The sequence below is a fragment of the Pygocentrus nattereri genome, chromosome 9 (genome assembly GCF_015220715.1).
Source record: "Pygocentrus nattereri isolate fPygNat1 chromosome 9, fPygNat1.pri, whole genome shotgun sequence".
Classification (NCBI taxonomy): Eukaryota; Metazoa; Chordata; class Actinopteri; order Characiformes; family Serrasalmidae; genus Pygocentrus; species Pygocentrus nattereri.
Genome location: NC_051219.1, coordinates 22,460,414 through 22,481,031, shown reverse-complemented (window position 1 = coordinate 22,481,031; position 20,618 = coordinate 22,460,414). Strand labels below are relative to the sequence as shown.

Below are 20,618 nucleotides of genomic sequence, written 5' to 3'. Positions count from 1 at the left end.
GCGGTAATCCTCGAACCCGGTGGTGGACACCCCAGGTGAGAGATGCCGTCAAGCTGAAGAAGGAGTCCTACCGGGCATGGTTGGCCTGTGGGACACCAGAGGCAGCTGGCAGGTATCGACAGGCCAAGCGATCTGCGGCTTCAGTTGTCGCCAAGGCAAAAACCCGTGTATGGGAGGAGTTTGGTGAGGCCTTGGAAACTGACTTTAAGTCGGCTCCGAAAAGATTCTGGCAAACCGTCAGGCGACTCAGAAGGGGAAAGCAGTGTGCCACTAGCACTGTATATAGTGGAGATGGTGTGCTGCTGACTTCGACTGAAGACGTCATTGGGCGGTGGAAGGAATACTTTGAGGACCTTCTCAATCCCACCGACACGTTCTCCAGTGAGGAGGCTGAGTCTGGGGACATGGGAATAGGCTTGTCCATTACTGAGGCCGAAGTCGCTAAGGTAGTTAAGAAGCTCCTTGGTGGCAAGGCTCCAGGGGTGGATGAGATCCGCCCTGAGTTCCTCAAGGCTCTGGATGTTGTGGGGCTGTCTTGGCTGACACGTCTTTTCAACATTGCGTGGACATCGGGGGCGGTGCCACTGGATTGGCAGACTGGGGTGGTGGTGCCTCTTTTTAAAAAAGGGGACCGGAGGGTGTGTTCCAACTACAGGGGAATCACACTCCTCAGCCTCCCTGGCAAGGTCTATGCAGGGGTACTGGAGAAGAGAGTCCGGCTTATAGTCGAACCTCGGATCCAGGAGGAACAGTGCGGGTTCCGCCCTGGTCGTGGAACACTGGACCAACTCTTCACCCTCTCCAGGATTCTGGAGGGTTCATGGGAGTTTGCCCAACCAGTCCACATGTGCTTTGTGGATCTGGAGAAGGCATTCGACTGTGTTCCCCGGGGTATTCTGTGGGAGGTGCTTCGGGAGTACGGGGTACATGGCTCTTTGCTACGAGCCATTCAGGCCCTGTACAAACAAAGCAGGAGTTTGGTTCGCATAGCCGGCAGTAAGTCAGACTCTTTCCCAGTGAGAATTCATAATTTTTATGGATAGAATTTCTAGGCGCAGTCAAGGGATGGAGGGTGTCTGGTTTGGTGACCTCAGGGTCACATCGCTGCTGTTTGCAGATGATGTGGTCCTATTGGGGACATCAGGCCGCGAACTTCAGCTTTCGCTGGATCGGTTTGCAGCCGAGTGTGAAGCGGCTGGGATGAGAATCAGTACCTCTAAATCCGAGACCATGGTTCTCAGGCGGAAAAGGGTGGAGAGCCCTCTCTGGGTCAGGGATAGGCTCTTGGCTCAAGTGGAGGAGTTCAAGTATCTCGGGGTCTTGTTCACGAGTGATGGTACAAGGGAGCGGGAGATTGACAGGCGGATTGGTGCTGGGTCAGCAGTGATGCGGGCTCTTTACCGGTCTGTTGTGGTAAAGAAAGAGCTGAGCCATAAGGCAAGGCTCTCGATTTACCGGTCGATCTACGTTCCCACCCTCACCTATGGTCATGAGCTTTGGGTAATGACCGAAAGAATAAGATCGCGAATACAAGCGGCCGAAATGAGTTTCCTCCGCAGGGTGTCTGGACTCTCCCTTAGAGATAGGGTGAGAAGTTCAGTCATCCGGGAGGGACTCGGAGTAGAGCCACTGCTTCTTCACGTCGAGAGGAGCCAGCTGAGGTGGTTCGGGCATCTGGTTAGGATGCCTCCTGGACGCCTCCCTCGGGAGGTGTCACAGGCGAGTCCACCTGGGAGGAGACCCCGGGGAAGACCCAGGACACGCTGGCGCGACTATATCGCCCAGCTGGCCTGGGAGCGCCTCGGAATCCCCCTTGGAGAGCTGGTGGAAGTGGCTGGGGAAAGGGAGGTCTGGGCTTCATTGCTTAGGATGCTGCCCCCGCGACCCGAACCCCGGAGAAGCGGAAGATAATGGATGGATGGATGGATGGATAAAGCTTATAATAAAGCTAATAAAGCTTAACTAATAAAGTCTTTTCACCTTTAAAATCTAGAACACCAAACAGCCACTACCACACCAAACAACTCAAGTAACAAAATATGTTTTGCTTTGTAGTGGCGGCATGGTGGTGCGGTGAGTAGCGCTGTTGCCTCACAGCAAGAAGGGTCTGGGTTTCCCATACAGGTTCCTCGTGTGGAGTTTGCGTGTTCTCCCTGTGTGTGTGGGTTTTCTACAAAAAACATGTCAGGCCAATTGGAGAAGTAAATTGCACCCAAGGGTGTGTGAGTTTATATGTCTGTGTGTCTGCCCTGTGATGGACTGGTGACCTGTACATGATGTCCAATGAATGCTGGAATAACCCCACAACCCTGAATGGATAAGCAGTTTAGAAAGTGTCTGTATTTTTTATTTTTATACTCTTTTAACTGCTACATGTATGAAAATTGTTCTATAAAAACTTGTTATTATCATAATTATTATTCCCATTACAAGTGTAGAACAGAAGGACAGATGTGAAGGACAGACGGAGAGAGGAGAGAGACCTGGATGATGGACAGAATAAAGATGTGGTGATGGTTTGCAGACTGTTGCCTCATCTGATGGAGAAATGCTGAAGAATACACAAACAGACTGGCGGGGGGCTATAACACACACACCGTCCTACAGAGCATCTACACTGCAGCAGTATGTGTGTGTGTGCTGAATGGTAATGACCCTTTTCCTCCACATACTCCTCCCCCAACACTCCCATCAGCAATCTAAAAACCAACAGCAGAACCAGACAGGAACCACAGAGAAGCTCCTCCTGCACTGAGGGTGCAGTGAGTGTTGGGGAAAGTAACAGTAATGTAGTTACTAGAGATGCACTTCAGATACACATCTTAAAAAGATGGTTCTTCAAACGTTCTTTAGTAAAAACAATGATTCAGTCTAAAACCCTGAGTTCTGTCTAGCACCATTTAATTTCATGTTGACATAGTTCACATTGATGGTGAATGTGTTGTATATGGTTCTATATAGCACCAAAATGAGCTCTTGACATTATAACAATAGCAGAACCCTTTTTGGTGCTATATAGACCCATTTTTAAAAAGATTATACATAGAACAATATGCAACATATTCTACATCAATCTGAAGAGCCACTTCACCATGCAAGGAAATATTTGTTCACGGTCATATGTAGAACCTTTATCTTTACTGAAGAACCCTAAAAAGTACTATTAAAGAGCACACAGAATGTACTTGATATTCAAGTATTTGTTTATACTGAGTGCCGAGTACTGATACTAACTCTAACCCTTTCACTGGATAGGTGTCTACAAACTAATGGTGTCACATTTTGGGTACACTCTTAAAAAATGGTTCTTCAAGGGTTCTTTACTAAAGGCAATGGTTCTGTATAGAAGCCTGAACACTCAAAAAACCATTTGCATGCATACGTAATTCTTTGCATGGCCAAAAGTTTCATGTTTATGTTTTCATGTTTTCAAATGTTCATGTATATGGTTCTTTAAAAAAATTTTTTTAAAGTAGCACTACAAAAATTGCTATTGTTATGCATGTAAGACCCCTTTTACAGTGTTGCCAGTTTGTTGACATACTTCCATTCAATGAGGAAAAAAATAATGGCACCTGCTGGGCAAGTGTACCCATGGCTGCATGAACATTCAGAGCGGAGTTGATCTGAAGTGTTGAATGAATTTGAATTCAGAACCATCAGGTAAGTGTGTTCACACACTGTGTCACACACATTGCTCCCTGGGCACCATGGATAGGGCTGCCCACCGCTCCGGGCAAGTGTGCTCACTGCCCCCTAGTGTGTGTGTTCACTAGTGTGTATGTGGTGTTTCACCTCACGGATGGGTTACATGCGGAGGTGGAATTTCCCCGGTTGTGGGATTAAAAAAGCATCACTTAACTTAACTTAACTTAACTTAACAACTTAACTTAACTTAACTTAACATGCAGACTAGTGAAGACACACTAGGGGCAGTGACCACATTTGCCCGGAGAGGCTTGCAGCCCTATCCAAGGTGCCCAGAGAGCAAATTCGGGTTAGGGGTTGTTCAAGGGCAATTCAGTCATGGATTGTCAGCCAAGGGGATAGAAATGGCATCCTTCCAGTCACAGGGCTGGTTCCCTAATCGCCAGCCCACGACTGCCCCACTGCCCCAATGAAGCAGTCATCAGTAGAGAGGACTGTTCAGATATTTTTAGTGAGCTGTGGTTAGCGCACTGGCTAACTCAGCACACTGTCAGGCAGCTTCAATGTAATTACGTACACATTTATGTTTTGTGAAGTTTTGTTGACAGTTATTGTCTGAAATATGAATAAAGTGGGACTGTTTATCTGGTTTATTTTATGCAAACCTGGCTACTCAGTTAAGGACGGTGTATCTTGTTTGTTTACAACTTTACAGCAAGAAAATTACTGAATGAAACATATAAGACTTATAAGCTCTTTACCTATGAGACTTTAATAAAATCTAAAAGTTAGTCTGAGTGCTGCTGTTTTAGTACAACCCCAATTCCAGTGAAGTTGGGATGTTGCATAAAACATAAATAAATACAGAATGCGATGATTTGCAAATCCTTTTCAACCTATATTCAATTGAATACACTACAAAGATGAGATATTTAATGTTCAAACGATAAACTTTATTGTTTTTTGCAAATATTCACTCATTTTACATTTGATGCCTGCAACACGTCCCAAAGAAGTTGGGACAGGGGCAACAAAAGACTGGGAAAGTTGAGGAATGCTCAAAAAACATCTGTTTGGAACATTCCACAGGTGAACAGGTTTATTGGAAACAGCTGAGTGTCATGACTGGGTGTAAAGGGAGCGTCCCTGAAAGGCTCAGTCGTTCACAAGCAAGGACGGGGCGAGGTTCACCACTTTGTGAATAACTGCGTGAGCAAATAGTCCAACAGTTTAAGAACAACATTTCTCAATGTACAATTGCAAGGAATTTAGGGATTTCATCATCTGCAGTCCATAATACCATCAAAAGTTTCAGAGAATCTGGAGAAATCTCTGCAAGTAAGCGGCAAGGCAGAAAACCAACTTTGAATGCTCGTGACCTTCGACCCCTCAGGCGGCATTACCTGTGTATTACCACATGGGCTCAGGAATACTTCAGAAAACCATTGTCAGTGAACACAGTTCATCACTCCATCTACAAGTGCGAGTTTAAACTCTGCCATGCAAGGCGAAAGCCATTTATCAACAACAACCAGAAACGCTGCCGGCTTCTCTGGGCCCAAGCTCATCTGAGATGGACTGATGCAAAGTGGAAAAGTGTCCTGTGGTCTGACGAGTCCACATTTCAAATTGTTTTTGGAAATCATGGACGTTGTGTCCTCTGGGCCAAAGAGGAAAAGGACTGTTATCACAAGTTCAAAAAGTTCAAAAGCCAGCATCTCTGATGGTATGGGGGTGTGTTAGTGCCCATGGCATGGGTAACTTGCACATCTGTGAAGGCACCATTAATGCTGAAAGGCACATACAGGTTTTGGAGCAACATATGCTGCCATCCAAGCAACGTCTTTTTCAGGGACGTTCCTGCTTATTTCAGCAAGACAATGCCAAGCCACATTCTGCACGTGTTACAACAGCGTGGCTTCGTAGTAAAAGAGTGCGGGTACTAGACTGGCCTGCCTGCAGTCCAGACCAGTCTCCCATTGAAAATGTGTGGTCTTTTTCAGGGACGTTCAGTCGGCAGCCATCTTTGTGATGTTGCAGGGCAGTTATTCCCAGCCATACAAAACCAAAGAGACTCCTCTCTCTCTGAATGAGGATGGACCAAAATACATCAAACTGAAGGTCAGATTAGTGTTTAAAAACAGATTTGGGATCAGTGGGAAATCTGCCATGGTTTGTAGCATTTGGCCTAATAGCAAACAAAAACTGTTATTTTTGGGGGGTTATGGGTCTGAAAGAATGTGTAGCAGTCAAGAAGAACCTCACTGAGAAAAGGAGACAGACACATCAAACTAACAAGCTGAACAATAGACTGACCACCCCAGAGTCCACCCCCATTGATCTTTGGAGGTGTGTCTGCAGATTCTTTAAGAAATTTAAAGTGAGACTGCAGAAAAGAATCTGGAAGCTGGAAAGAAGGTCAGTGTGTGAAGTCTCCCTGGGGGTCAGGGGGGTCCCATGTTACAGTTTCTAGGCTATGAAGGACCAACTGGGTGAACCAGTCTGCTACATCGCCACCCTGAGGCAGAGCAGTACTGCAGCTCTAGTTAATTAAGAACACCAAAGACAGAAGCTGATTGTGGGTAAAGTAAGTAAACAATGAGCTCCATTCAATCTATATTTCAGCATCTGTTTTTCCCAAATGGACATCATAACATCATAATGAGTTTATTTTCAGGGACCTCCAGAATTTAGATTTTGAGACATTGAGGGGGTCCAAGAGGTTAATTAGGAAGTCCTGGACCCCCTAGGACCCCCTGTATTTCACAGCTTGAATAAAGCTAAAGTGTAAGTAAACTATATACTGAAATATCTGATGTTATATTTATTTGTTTTAGGATTCTTGACAGCTAAATATGATTCTGTCTAATTTTCTGTATCATCATCATCAATTTTATTTATATAGCGCCTTTCCCATGCTGAACGATGCTTTACAATCAAAGAAAATCAACACATTAAAAAACAACATGTTGTGTTGTTTTGGTTTACCCATGTGTGTTTGTTTTGTGCCAGCCCCCTCATTTCATGACTCCATACCTGATTGTCTCCACCTGTTTTCCACCTGTCCTGTACCACAGATGCAATTTTTGCATTGAGAGTGTTGGTAGAGAAGTACAGAGAAGGTCAGAAGGAGCTACATTGTGTCTTTGTGGATCTAGAGAAGGCATATGATAGGGTGCCAAGACAGGAACTGTGGTACTGTATGAGGAAGTCGGGTGTAGCTGAAAAGTGTGTTAGGGTGGTGCAGGACATGTATGAGGATAGTGAGACAGTGGTGAGGTGTGCAGTTGGAGTGACAAATGGTTTCAAGGTGAAGGTAGGGTTACATCAGGGATCAGCTTTGAGCCCCTTCTTGTTTGCAATGGTGATGGAAAGGTTGACAGATGAGGTCAGGCAGGAGGCTCCATGGACCATGATGTTTGCAGATGACATTGTAATCTGTGGTGAGAGTAGAGAGCAGGTGGAAGAGAATCTGGAGAGGTGGAGGTTTGCACTGGAGAGGAGAGGAATGAAGGTCAGTAGAGATAAGACGGAATACATGTGTGTGAATGAGAGGGAGGCAGGTGGAAAGGTGAAGATGCAAGGAGTAGAGGTCGTAAAGGTGGATGACTTCAAATATCTTGGGTCAACCATCCAGAGCAATGGACAGTGTAGAAAATAGGTGAAGAAAAGGGTGCAGGCAGGATGGAGTGGGTGGAGACGGGTGTCAGGGCTGATGTGTGACAGAAGGATAGCAGCAAGAGTGAAAGGGAAGGTTTCAGTAGTGCGTCCTGCTATGATGTATGGTTTGGAGACTGTGGCTCTGTCTAAAAGACAGGAGGCTGAGCTGGAGGTGGCGGAGATGAAGATGCTGAGATTTTCATTGGGAGTGACAAGGATGGACAAGATTAGAAATGAGAAAGACAAGATTAAAAAATGTTTGGTTTGTTAGATCATGCTATCTGTTTGAATCATTTATAGTTTGTCATCATGTCTGTATATCGTTCTATCCGTGTTGGCTCTATGACCCTGGATTTTTGCCCATGACCCTGGATTTGCCCATGACAAAAGTCGCTTATCTCAGCACGTGCGCCCGCCTCCTTGCTCCGTGTTACAGAAAGACCAGCCGACAATGGACGCAGCGAGCAAGCGACACACTGGCATGTGGCTGTTCTACTGTACTGTGGTACTCGGCTCGTCCTCAAGTGCCACTGTGAGATGCCAATCCCTCGAGTGGGCTTTGAGAACGGACGAGTGGGTTCTGTGTCTGTTTGTTCCTCTAGGTTGGAGCAGCGGTCCCCAGCCGGCACTTCCAATCCCGTGGCCGCACCCCACAGCATTCCTGATTCTGTGGCCGCACCCCGCAGGATTCCTGATCCCGAGCCTGCGCCTCCGGACCCACTGCCAGTCACCGCGCCTCCAGACCCACTGCCAGTCGCTGTGCCTCCGGACCTGCCACCAGTCGCTGTGCCTCCAGACCCGCCGCCAGTGCCATGCCTCCGGACCCGCCGTCAGTCTCTATGGACGTCGTAGCAGGTCCGCCTGCCCCCGTGGACATCGTAGCAGGCCCGCCTGCCCCCGTGGATGTTACAGCTCCGTTGTTCCCGCCCTCGCCTGTGTCTGTTTCTCGTGGGCCTCCTGTTTCTCCTGTCTCTGTTCCCCGTGGGTCTCCTGTGCCTCCCATGTCTGCTGTTCCCCATGGTCCTTCTGTGCCTTTTTTTGTGCTTCCTGTTTATGTTCCTGCATTTTTGCCTTCTTCTGTCCCTGGTGTGGTTTTGCCCCCTTCTGTTGTTTCTGTGTCCGTTCCTGTTCCTGTTGTGGTTCCCGTTCCTGTGTCTCCTTTTGTTCCTGTTCTGGTTTCTGTTTGTGTGTCTGTTTCTGTTCCTGTTTCTGTCTTGGTGCCTGTTCCCCTGTCGTTTGCATGGTCTGTGGTTCGTTCTTGTGTCCCTCGTCCTGTTCCTCTGGTCTTGTCTCATTCAGCGTCGTTTTGTGCTCCTCGTCCTCCCTCTGTTTTTCATCCTTGTTCTGTTTCGTCTGTTCCTGTGTCTGGTGTTGTGTCTCCTGTGCCCTTGTCTTCTGCTCCCATTTCTGCTTCTGTGCTTGTTCCATGTTCTCCTGCTCCTGTTCCGGCTTCTGTGTCTGTGCCTGTCCCTGTCTAGTTTGGTTTGGTTTTTGGTCTCTTGTGTCTTTTTTTTTTTTTTTTGGCGTGCCTCGGAGTGCGTGCCTTTGGAGGAGGGTACTGTCACGATTGGCCCCTCCCAGTCCAGTCCATGTGTTCGTGTTGTTTTGTGCCAGCCCCCTCGTTTCATGACTCCACCCCTGATTGTCTCCACCTGGTTTCCACCTGTCCCTCATTATCCCTGTTGTATTTAAGCCCTGTGTTTGTATTTGTTCTTTGCTGGTCTTTGTTGTCTGATGTGTTTGCTTTGTTTGATTGTGCTATCTGTTTGAACCATTTGAACCATTTATTGTTTGTCATCATGTCTGTATATCGTTCTATCCGTGTTGGCTCTATGACCCTGGACCGTTTTGACCATGACCCTGGATTTGCCCATGATAAGTCACTTATCTCAGCACGTGCGTCTGCCTCCTCGCTCCGCGTTACACAACACATTAAACAAAAAGACAATACAGGTAAACATTCAAGTATAAACGGAACAAAGATAACACAGTGGAAACAAGTACATCTTTAACAAAGATTTCAATTAAGATAGAGAGATTCATTCCGAATAGACTGTGGGAGAGTATTCTATAACTTGTGAGCTAGTACATTAATTGATCGACCACTCATAGAAACCAATTTAAATCTAGGAACATGAAGAAGGTCTAAATTTTGTTATCTCAAAGTTTGGGATGGGACATATAGATTAAGAAACTCTGCCAAGTATTGAGGAGCCAAATGTGAATGTCAAAAGAGAGTGTAGGGTCAAAAATAACTCCAAGGTTGTGGAAGTAGGGAGAAAGTGTTACTAGAATCCCATCACTATTAATGCCAAGGACAGATGAGCTAGATATCAGTGAGCCAGTTAAAAGCAACTCAATTTTGCTAGCATTCACAGTTTTAAAAAGTTCAAAATTGTATAGTATGTATATCTGCTTTTTTTCAGGATGCACATGAACCAGTAAACTGTATCCGTATCTGAGATACGTTTGTACAGTAAATGGTAGCTTAGCTTTGCTAACTGCTTTAAATATCACAGGGCTGTAATTTTACATTAACACCCCACACCATTAAACACCCATCAACCACTCGCATTCCACCTGTAATTACTCTTTTCTCTCATGACACACACACACACACACACACACACATACAGGCACACAAACACACACATACACACACGATCAGCACAAAATCAATAAAGCAGAAGCTCTTCACTCCCCACAGAGAGCGAGGTGGGGGGGGTATAGAGACCCTAGAGCAAGGAAAATCACATAGACAGCTGCAGGACAACACACTCAGACAGGTTACACATACAGCAGAACCTGGGGAATGGTTTAAAATGCACTACTGCCACATTATAGTCTGTGGAACCAATACAGAACTAACAGCTTTGGTATGACAGGAGAACAATATAGAACTGATTATACTGTAACTGTGTATAACAATACTGTTAATCTCTCTCTCTCTCTCTCTCTCTCTCTCTCTCTCACTCTCTTTCTCTCTCTCTTTCTCTGTGTCTTACTCTCCCTCTGAGCTGTAATACAGTCAGGGATGATGCTGTGATCATTTACTGAGAGCTACAGGTTTATTATACATTTATTACACATGTTATTATTATTGCTTTAAAAATATAAAATAAAAGAGAGTGAAAGACAGAGAAAGAAAAAGTGAAAAGAAAGAGGAGAGAGTGAAAAGAGAGAAAATGAGTGAGAGAGAGGACAGAGACGAAAGAATATATGTCAGACAGACAGACGGGTGTGGCAGCAGACAGGGCGTGTGCTAAGTATGTGTGGTGTGTGAGTGTGTGTGTGCGTGAGAGGTGTGTGTGTGGGCGGTTGGGGGTGTTTTGTGTTTTTACTGCAGTGAAAACACAGTGTGTGTGTGTGTGTGTGTGTGTGTGTGTATGTTAACCTGGTGTTTGCAAACGTACAAGAAACACATCACATTCAGTTAATGAGAGCGGTTACCATGGTTACGGCATCCCACTGAGACACAGTCTACAGCACAGAGAGAGAGAGAGAGAGAGAGGGCAGTCAGAGAACTGTGTATATATGTGCCTGAGCATTATTATAATAAATATGTTATATTACAATACCAATTCATATTAACATTTACATATATTAGTAGAACAGTCTGATTTATTGTAATAATAATTTGTAATGAAAGTGTTATAACACAGGTACATATGGGGTATCTGTCAAGCACATGGCCGATGGTGGAGGAGAACCACTTCTTTGAAGTGATGAATCAGGTCCACCCTCTGACAGTCTGACATGAAAACCCGTATTTGGTCATGCAGGAGAATGTGAGCTGCTTGACTGCAGAGTGACCTCTGTATAGTTTGGTGGAGGTGGAATGATGGGCTTGGTTGATCTTTAGGATTCCATTGCAGGGAAATCTTAATGGTACAGCATACAATCACATTCTTGAGAACTGTATTTATCTAGCTTTGTGGAGCAGTCGGTTGAAGACCCATGACCATCCCAACCCTCCCCCGCCACCACCACCACAACCAAAACAAGAAATGGTTTGGTGAGTTTGGAAAGACCTCGTCACTGAACATCACATTTTGGAACCATGAGTTCTACACTCTAAAAATGACTCTAAATAGTTCCATAGAGAAATATGAATACACAAAGAGGCATCTGCATGCTTAAAGGTTTTTTTGCATGGTGAAATTGTTCTTCAGCTAGATGGAGGATGTGTTGCATAGCTGATAAACAAGGAGCTTAATGGAATCTGGATAAGTTTATTTTCAGGGACTCCCTGAATTTCAATTTTGAGACATACAAGGGGTCTAAGAGGCTAATTAGAAGGCCACAGGACACCCTATATTTCACAAATTTAATGTAATGCTTATGTCTGATGATTGCATGTTTGTTAAAATTAAGGTGTTTGTGACTGTGTTAATGGATTACATGACAGTTAAATTTCTCTGAACATGGAGAAAACAGTGGGATCATTTCACAATCACAGGAATGTGCAAGCCTGCACATAAAGAAACCTCTCTCTCTTGCTCTCTCTCTCTTCCACTCTCTCTCTCTCTAACACTTGTTTTTTCATACACGCTAGGCTGATCAGTGTGCATGTGGTTTGTGGTTTTTTTATGTTAATAAACCCACTGATATTGTGAAACAGCTCTATCGTTAATTACAGGCTAATATCACAAACATCAAACCCACATCAGAGATGCTCGCGACCGTAAACAGCAGCTACCACTCAGCGGGAGCTGCTTTGTTAAAAACATGCAGGAAGTCATGAATTATGTGTGTTTATGATCAGGCAGAATGCTCACACTCAGGATCTGCACAGTAAAGAGAGAAACACCTGCAGGTAGAAGCTCCACAGCATGAACACTGCCTTCACTACTTAAACTCTGAGTTCAGTTCTGTTCAATTAAGATTTATTTGTGCAGAGCTTTTTAGAACAGACATCATCCTAAAGCTGCTTCACAGAAAAACTGGTCCAAGATCTGGTGAGTAGAACTAAGATTTGAAAGAAGAGACTATGAAAAAAACATGAGGAGAACCACTAATAGGAACTGTGTCTCAAATAAAGAAAATCACTAAGACCATGAGAAGAAAGCATTGAGAGGAACCAAGACTTAAAAGAAAAACGAGTAACACCTTACAATAACTGTTTTGTACTTAAAAAGTAACTAATCAGGAATTCATGAGTAGTTTTGCTTAAGTAATTACTCTTAACTACCAAGGAGTACTAGTGAAATACTCAGTAGGTAATAGTGAACTAATGATTAGAGTAGTTCACTATTAACTAAGCAATAACTACTGTGTCTCATAGAGAATTTTTTAGTAACTATGTTTTCTTAAAATAACTACTCATAAATTACAGGTCAATTCAACATTAATTGCTCAATAGCTGAGTCTGATAAAGTTCCTTCTGAACTACTAACTGATGTGGTATATTCAAACACTTCTAACAGTAGTAATATATACTACACAGTGTGCAGTCCCTACAATATAATGGATTATACCTTCCATTTCTATTAACAGAAACAGGAATCTTCAGAGAAGTCTGGGGCATCACACTGCACTGTACTGACTGGTGTCCCTCATGTGTTTGTTTTGATCAGAAACCTTAAAATGCTAATGTACATCTTCATATTTGGCACTATAAACCAATTTGCATAACAGCCTACAAATAGGACAACTGCTATAATACTATAATATTCAGTAGACCAGTTTGCTTACCTTTAGAAAGGAAAACACCATTCATTTCAGTAGGAGCACATGTGCCAGTGTTTCTTCTGAACAGTAGTTCTCCTTTAATGTCCTCTTGAGGGCAGGGTCAATTGAACAGAGGGCTCGTGGAAATATCTGAATGTGCATGTGTCCTGCCTTCACATTCACTTGGTTCGACATATTACCAAGTGATTGTGTAATTACTGTCAGTTAGATAATGATTGAGGTGTTGCTGTTCTTCATTAGAACTAATGATGATCAGGAACAATAATATAAAGTGCCCGGGAAGCAGTCGGGGGTGAGGTGCTTTGCTTAAGGAAAGCTCAGTCATGTATTGTCGACTCTTGGGCTCAAACTCTCAACCTTCCAGTTCCCTAACCTCCAGCCCATGATTGCCCCACTAATTTCACCTCCTAGTAAAGTGAAACACATGGCAACTCACTATTAATAAACTAGGAGTTAATGATGATCTGGAACCGTATTATAAAGTGAAACACATGGTAACTCATCATTAATAAACTAGGAGTTAATGGTGATCAGGAACAGTAATATAAAGTGAAAAACATGCTAACTCATTATTAATGAACTAGGAGTTAATAATGATCAGCAATAGTATTATAAATTGAACTACATTAGAAATAAAAACCTCTAAAGAAATTATTTACTGTAGTAAAAAGTATTACTCAAGAAAGCAAGAGTAAATAACTTTTTTTTGTTTATTGAGTCCTTTTTATTTGTGAACAGTCCAAATGTAAAACATCTCTGAGTTAGCTACCTAAATCACTGAAAATAATACACCCAAAATAACATCAAAATCTGTCATTCCTATTGTAGAACAAAATCTTTGAGCTGAGACTAATCACAGTATGTTCTGCTAGTACGCTAGTTACACATATTTGTTTCATAACTGAGACACAAAGTTTTACTATTGAAGGAATTTCAGTATTGTTTTTATTGTTGTGAATTGTGTTGTATCTGTGTTATACATGCTATGTCTGTGTTATACATTCTGTATCTGTGCACATGTGCTGAAGTTGTATTTTAGGCTGCCTATTTTTGTGTTTACCCCTATATGATTGTGTTTGTCACACCTGTCACTTGTCCTGTATAAGCTGGGTCTAATCTTGGCATCAGTCCAGCTATATAACGGTGTTATCCCAATGTCTTAGCTAGCTGGATGTCTGAGATCTGTGTGTGCAATGAATAAACTTTGCTTGTCCAGGCATCTCATCTCTATGCTGTGAGTGCTAATTTCGAAGCAAACCCTGATACCAGTAGGTTATCCTCCTCTCCTTGAAGGAACGGAGGGGAAGATCACAGTAGTGTGTTTAGGCCTGTATCATTCCCTGTTACTGTAAGCCCATGGCAGGAGAGAAAGCTACCACACAGAGGGGTGGTATGGTGGCACCTGACTGGTCTGATAATGTTTTCATTGTCAGAGCGGATGAACAGTTATATACACATATCATCTAGTTTGGACAAATACTATCCGAAGAAAGTGCCTGTTCATTCACATAAAATATGGTCCCTAGATGAGAAGCTAAATATGTCATTCTGGCAAAAGAGCAGGGAGAAAACTCATAGAGCATGTCTTAATGCATGGTGCCTCCAAGGCAAAATAGGCTTGTGGAAGTATAAATGTAAGGAAAGGTTGATGCTTTGAAATGAGTCTAGAACAACCTTGTCTGATACAGTGACTGGAACAAACTTCCTGGAAAGCTCAGGGTTGAGTTTCAGATACAACTGAAGCTGTGTTTGAAAGGTCAAAGTAGCGCTGACCTCTGCCCTGTACTGGGATCTATGCAAGTTTTATGGTTGTCATGGTAGCATTAGGTGTCATCAATCAGCTCATGGGGCAAAGTCTTATTTTTATGCCTGAATAGGTCCAAATCTCTTTTAGATTGTGTCTAACTAAAGGTTGAACATGTCAACCTGACTGGGTTTTCCTTGTCTGAATACCAAGCAGTATAAAATTAATAACACAGCATTGTCAGATATTCAACATGTTGTGGAGGCTTTAGTTAGATAAAAGTTGTTGTTTCCTAACCAAGTCCCTCACCTATATATAGACAAACTTTTGATAGCTTCCTGAAATGCAGAGGAACTTGAATACGACATGCTAGATTTGTTAGAATCCTACATTCATTAGGACACAAAGCATTATAAGAAAAAAGTTTAATCAATCCTCTGTTCACTATTTTGGACAGATGGTTTTACAGGCTCAGGGGTCAATTTTACCTGACTGTTGTGCCACAGAATTTATTATTTATGACCTGATACGTTAGCACAGCTGCAGTCTTTTGTGTGGTTGTACAATTGTAACAACCTTGAATTGAGGTTTATGTGAAAATCTGCTTAACCACTATACAATCTAACTAAAACAGAAAATCAGAAGCCTGACTTTCAGCTAAATGATGATCAGTTGCATGCTTTTCATTCCCTTACAACTGCTCTATGCAAGGCCCCAGAACTAGGTCTAGTGAACATCGCACTACCATTCACCTTGTATGTTTCAGAATCACTAGGATTTTTGTCTAGCTGTTTAACTCAAACTCATGGAGTGAGAGAGAGGCCTGTGTGCTTGCTAAAGGTTTAAAAGTGAATATATTTGTCGATGGTATCTGGGTTAAGGGGGAAATGAAGGAATTTATTGTTGTGGATTGTGCTGTATCTGTGTTATGCATTCTGCATCTGTGTGCATGTGCTGAAGTTGTATTTTAGGCTGCCTATTTTTGTGTTTACCCCGTATGGTAGTGTTTGTCATACCTGTTCCTTGTTCCGTGTATAAGCTGGGTCTAATCTTGGCATCAGTCCAGCTATATAACTGTGTCAGCCCAATGTCTTACGGGCTAGCTGGATATCTAATATCTGAGTGTGCAATAAATAAACTTCACTTTTCCAGGCAACAGACTGAGTCACCTGGATCAAGAGGGTCAGAATTCTTCACTACCTATGAGCTTAGCTCTATCTAGCTAGCATGCACTCACAACAGAACATCAGCAGCTGTGTTGTTTCAGAATTATAGGCTTATAGGCACATGTTAGTGCTTTATTAAACCTAAAGCAGCTGCTGATGTTCTGTTCTAGGTAGTTAATTTAGCTAATGTGAGCTAAGCTAAAAGGCAGTAGAACTTTGTGCCTCAAATTTGAAACAGAAAAATGTGTAATTATGTACTAACAGAACATACTGTGATCAGACTCAGCTCTCAGACTTTCTCCTTCAGTAGTAATGACAGATTTTAATTTTCTTTGTGTGTATTATTTTCAGTGATATAGCTAGCTAACCCAGGGATATTTTTACATTTGGATTGTTCACAAATAAAAAGGACTCAATAAACAACTTATTTGCTCTTACTTTTTTCAAAATCTCTTTATTAATACTTTTGTACTACAGTACATAACTTCTTTAGGGGTTTTTATTTCTAATGTAGTTCAATGTGTTGCACCTTATAATACTGTAACAAATAATCATTAACTCCCCAGAGCCGACAGTACATGACTGACGTGTCCTTGAGTAAGACACCTAACCCCCAACTGCTCCCCGGGCGCTGCGGATTGGGCTGCCCACCACTCTGGGCAAGTGTGCTCACAGCCCCCTAGTGTGTGTGTGCTCACTAGAGTGTATGTGGTGTTTCACTTCACGGATGGGTTAAATGCGGAGGTGAAATTTCCCCATTGTGAGACTAATAAGGGTCTCTTAATCTTAATGAGTTACCATGTGCTTCACTTTATAATACTGTTCCTGATCATAAATAACTCCTAGTTCATTAATGATGAGTTATCATGTGTTTCACCTTATTCTGTTCCTGATCATCAATAGCTTAGTTGATTAATAATGAGTTACCATTATTTCATTTTATGTTGTTCCTGATCATCATTAGCTCCTAATGAAGAACAGCAACACCTCAATCATTATCTGACAGACAGTAATTACATAATCATATTTCATGAGCCCTCTCTTCAACCCTGCCCTCAAGAAGACATTAAAGGAGAACTACTGTTCAGAAGAAACACTGGCACACATGCTCCTGCTGAAATCAATGGTGTTTTCCTTTCTAAAGGTAAGCAGACTGGTCTACTGAATATTTTAGTATTATAGCAGTTGTCCCATTTGTAGGCTGATGCACAAATTGGTTTACACTGCCAAATATGAAGATGTACGTTAGTATTTTAAGGTTTCTGATCAAAACAAAAACTCAAGGTACACCAGTCAGTACAATGTGGTGGTAAAATGGAGAACCTCCATAAGTTCATGAGTAAGAATCACTCAGAGAAACCAAGACTCAAATGGAGAACCTTCCAAAGAACATGAGGAACAATCACTGACAAGAATCAATCAGAGAAAATCTTACATTTCTCCTGAAAAGAATGGATGCTGTCATAAGGGTAAACAGTGACAAACTGAACACCTAAACAGCTGAGATTAGATTTAGCTGTCGTGCTACTATTTTCTGTGAAATTTGAGTGTTGCTTTTTTTCATATGCTGAAAATTTTTAAAAAGCTTATAGTTATTAGCTGTTTGACTGGAAATTAAATAAATTGAGGGGTCTCTGAATTTGCACAGTGCAGTCCAACATAATATATACAGTTTTGGCCTCGTTCATGAAAAAAGAACAGAATTTAATTTTTGTCTCGTTTATGTTTCTTTTCTGCCGCTGTGTTGGACTTTCTCCATCTTGCAGGATTCCCGATGTCCACCTTTTCCACTCCTGCTCCCTGAAGCACAGAAATCAATTACCGCCACTGTCTGAGAGCAGGCAGGTCATCTCGCTGCCCATACATCCCTCCACTGTTTCTTATCTGTCTGCTTCTGCTCTTTTCTTATCTGCTCTTTCTATTCACTGTATATTTTTGTCTTCAGGATTCGGGGGGACTTACTCCTGTACTTGTTCCTCCACCTCTCCATTCCAGCTTGTGTGTATGTGTGTTTATTCGTTCGATTGAACACTTTTATTATTCTGTCCACGTCAGCGGCTCTGCAGCAGCTTTCACCCTTAAATTAGATAATCATACAGCAGCAGAGACACACTTCAGCAGAGCTGCTGCTGAAACAGTAACCGTGGCAACTCTTCTAGCCATCAATGTCCAAACCCAATATATCACCCACCCCTCGGCCTGTCTTTCTCTTGCTTAAAGACACATAACCAGTGATTAGTTCAATACACTCCGTCAATAAATGCTCAGATACTGTATAATAGGAGATATTAGTTCTTAAATTACTTAAAAAATTACTCATATATGCTATAAAAGGAGATCCAATTAATAAATGATCTTAACAAGTGCTCCTTTATGCCACAAAGGAGATATCAGTCCATAAACAAAATTAATAAGCACTCTTCCTTGGTATAAAAGAAGACATCAGTTCATAAACAACCTCAACAATGCTCCTACAGACTATAAAAGGAGATATCTGTCCCTAAATGACCTCAACAAATGTTCCTCTGCTAGAACAGGATATATTCGTCCATAAGGGCCATTAATAAATGCTTCTGAAAGCTAAAATTGGAGATATTAGTCCATAAATGACATTAAGAAACACTCCTAGAGTAGAAGATAATTGTCCATAAACAACCTCAAAAAACACTCCTATATGGTAGAATAAGATTTTAGTCCATAAACAATTCAATCAATGCTCCTATATGATAGAATAAGAGATATTAGTCCATAAATAATCTCAATAAACACTCCTACATGCTACAGTAGGAGATATTAGACCATAACCGACCTCAATAAATGCTCCTATACACTAGAATAGAAGATATTAGTCCATAAACAACCTCAATAAATGCACCTACATGCATGAATAGGAGATGTTAATCCATAGACAACTTCAGTAAATGCATCTATATGCTAGAATAGAATATATTAGCCATAAGTGACCTCAATAAATGCTCCCACACACCAGAATAATAGTAATGATTCCAGAAACAACTCTAATAAACATTCCTATACACTGGAATAGGAGATAATGGTCCATAAACAACCTCAGTAAACACTCCTATATGTCAGAATAGGATATATTAGTCAATAAAGAACGTCAATAAACACTCCTATACTCTAAAAGTGAAATGTTGCTGAGAGTGATGTTTGCACTTGTGATAATCTCACTCAAACAGCTATGTGTTCCAAACACTGGAAGACAGAAGACTGAAGGTAGAGGAGCATCTCTTACCTGGAACATGACTCTGCAGTGCTCTTCAGGCTTCTGCACCACACACATGTTACACCCCATCCTGAAACTTCACCTTCAGCCTCACACGGTCCAAACTTCTCCCTGTAACTCTCTGCCTGTCCTCCTCTCTCACAGGACTGATTATAGGGGTTAATTCCGTGGATATTAAAACAAACAATCAAAAATCTTCACACGCACTAAATGAGGTCACAGTATCTTAGAAGAATCCATCTCAGCACTAAAGCTTAGAAAGTCTTCTCAAAGGTCTGGAATTACATCATCTGTTCAGTCCAGTATCCAGCCAAAGGAGCTCCAACCTGCAAGAAAGCTCACCTGCAGTAGAAATTTGTAAATCCATCTGATTTTGGCTCTGGAGCAGCTCGGTACAGAAGTTTGCAGTTCTGTTGGTAGTTTATCTTCTTCTGCTTCTCACGTCCAGCTGATGTCTGCGTGGTTTAAGCTGCAGGTAAGAAAACGTTCAGAATGTTCCTGAGCCTGTTTGAAAATGTGGATGTAGGAGCTGCTCTGTTAACTCTGGTGGGTTTAGGAATGATTCCAGACTTGTGGAAGTATTTGGTCTTCAGAAGATCCCAGCACTGCTTAGATGGCCAAAACCTGCTCTTTTAAAGAAAGTCTGATTTTATCGTGCAGTGATGGCTCATTTTTCGTGTTTTGTTTTTTGTTTTACGGAATGCATCCAGTGTTTTATGATTTTGTTTTTATATGTGCTTACTCTTTGAGCTGGATTTTAATATCTGAAAAGTGCTGTATAACTAAATAATTAACTAATTAATTATGCATCAGGTGAAGGCCACATTTCATGCACATAATCCCTTTAAACTGTGCATTTTTCCAATTTTTCACATTCTGTCCTTCTGTTGAGCAAATTAAAAATTTCTTCTACGAGTCACCCTTGAAATCCCAGAATTGTTATGTCCTAAGTAGGTCTGGTGCTAGAACTAAATCATGATTGGACCATCTGAAAAAAAGAGCAAATCAACAGGAGAGCCACATTTACACCAAATTATGAAAAATCTATCCATTTAGGACTGATTTAGCTTCAGTTTGATTGTTTTTTTTGTTGTTGTTTGCCACTTTAGAAACATGCACAAGCAGATTTAACTGAGCATGCTGATTGGTTGATCAGTGCACATTAAATGACCCCCACCCCTCCCAAAAAAAAAAAAAACACTGCATGGACTAGAGCACAAACTCACTGGGATATTCTTTAGATATAAAGCTGTGTTGTGGAAGCTTGGATCTGCCAGCACCTCTTAAGGAGTTATTTTTAAGGGGTTAATTTCTCCTAATTAACACTCACATTAGTTGAGTCCAAAGATGACTTCTTTTTCTATCGTTCCTTCATGTCTCTCTCTGTACCTCTTTCTGTTTCTCTTTCCAATGACAAAGCCTTTCGTCTCAGTGACTGCACCCAAGTAAGCAGAATAAATCA

General features: G+C 42.1%; 1 protein-coding gene across 2 annotated transcripts in view; it reads right to left on the bottom strand.

The window, feature by feature from the left end:
• LOC108414268 (PDZ domain-containing protein 4) overlaps nucleotides 1–20,618 on the bottom strand; it is a 53,067-nt gene that overhangs the window by 29,490 nt on the left and 2,959 nt on the right. Inside the window, exons 3-5 of one of the 2 annotated variants that reach the window (XM_037541536.1) lie at nucleotides 19,499–19,625; nucleotides 19,166–19,302; nucleotides 10,759–10,788 (exon numbers count right to left, since the gene is read on the bottom strand). In XM_037541536.1, the coding sequence (XP_037397433.1) occupies nucleotides 10,759–10,788; nucleotides 19,166–19,225 (90 nt within the window). In that variant the 5' untranslated portion in view covers nucleotides 19,226–19,302; nucleotides 19,499–19,625. Of the gene's footprint in view, nucleotides 1–10,758; nucleotides 10,789–19,165 lie in introns of both variants that reach the window. The other variant, XM_037541537.1, reaches the window with a different exon arrangement.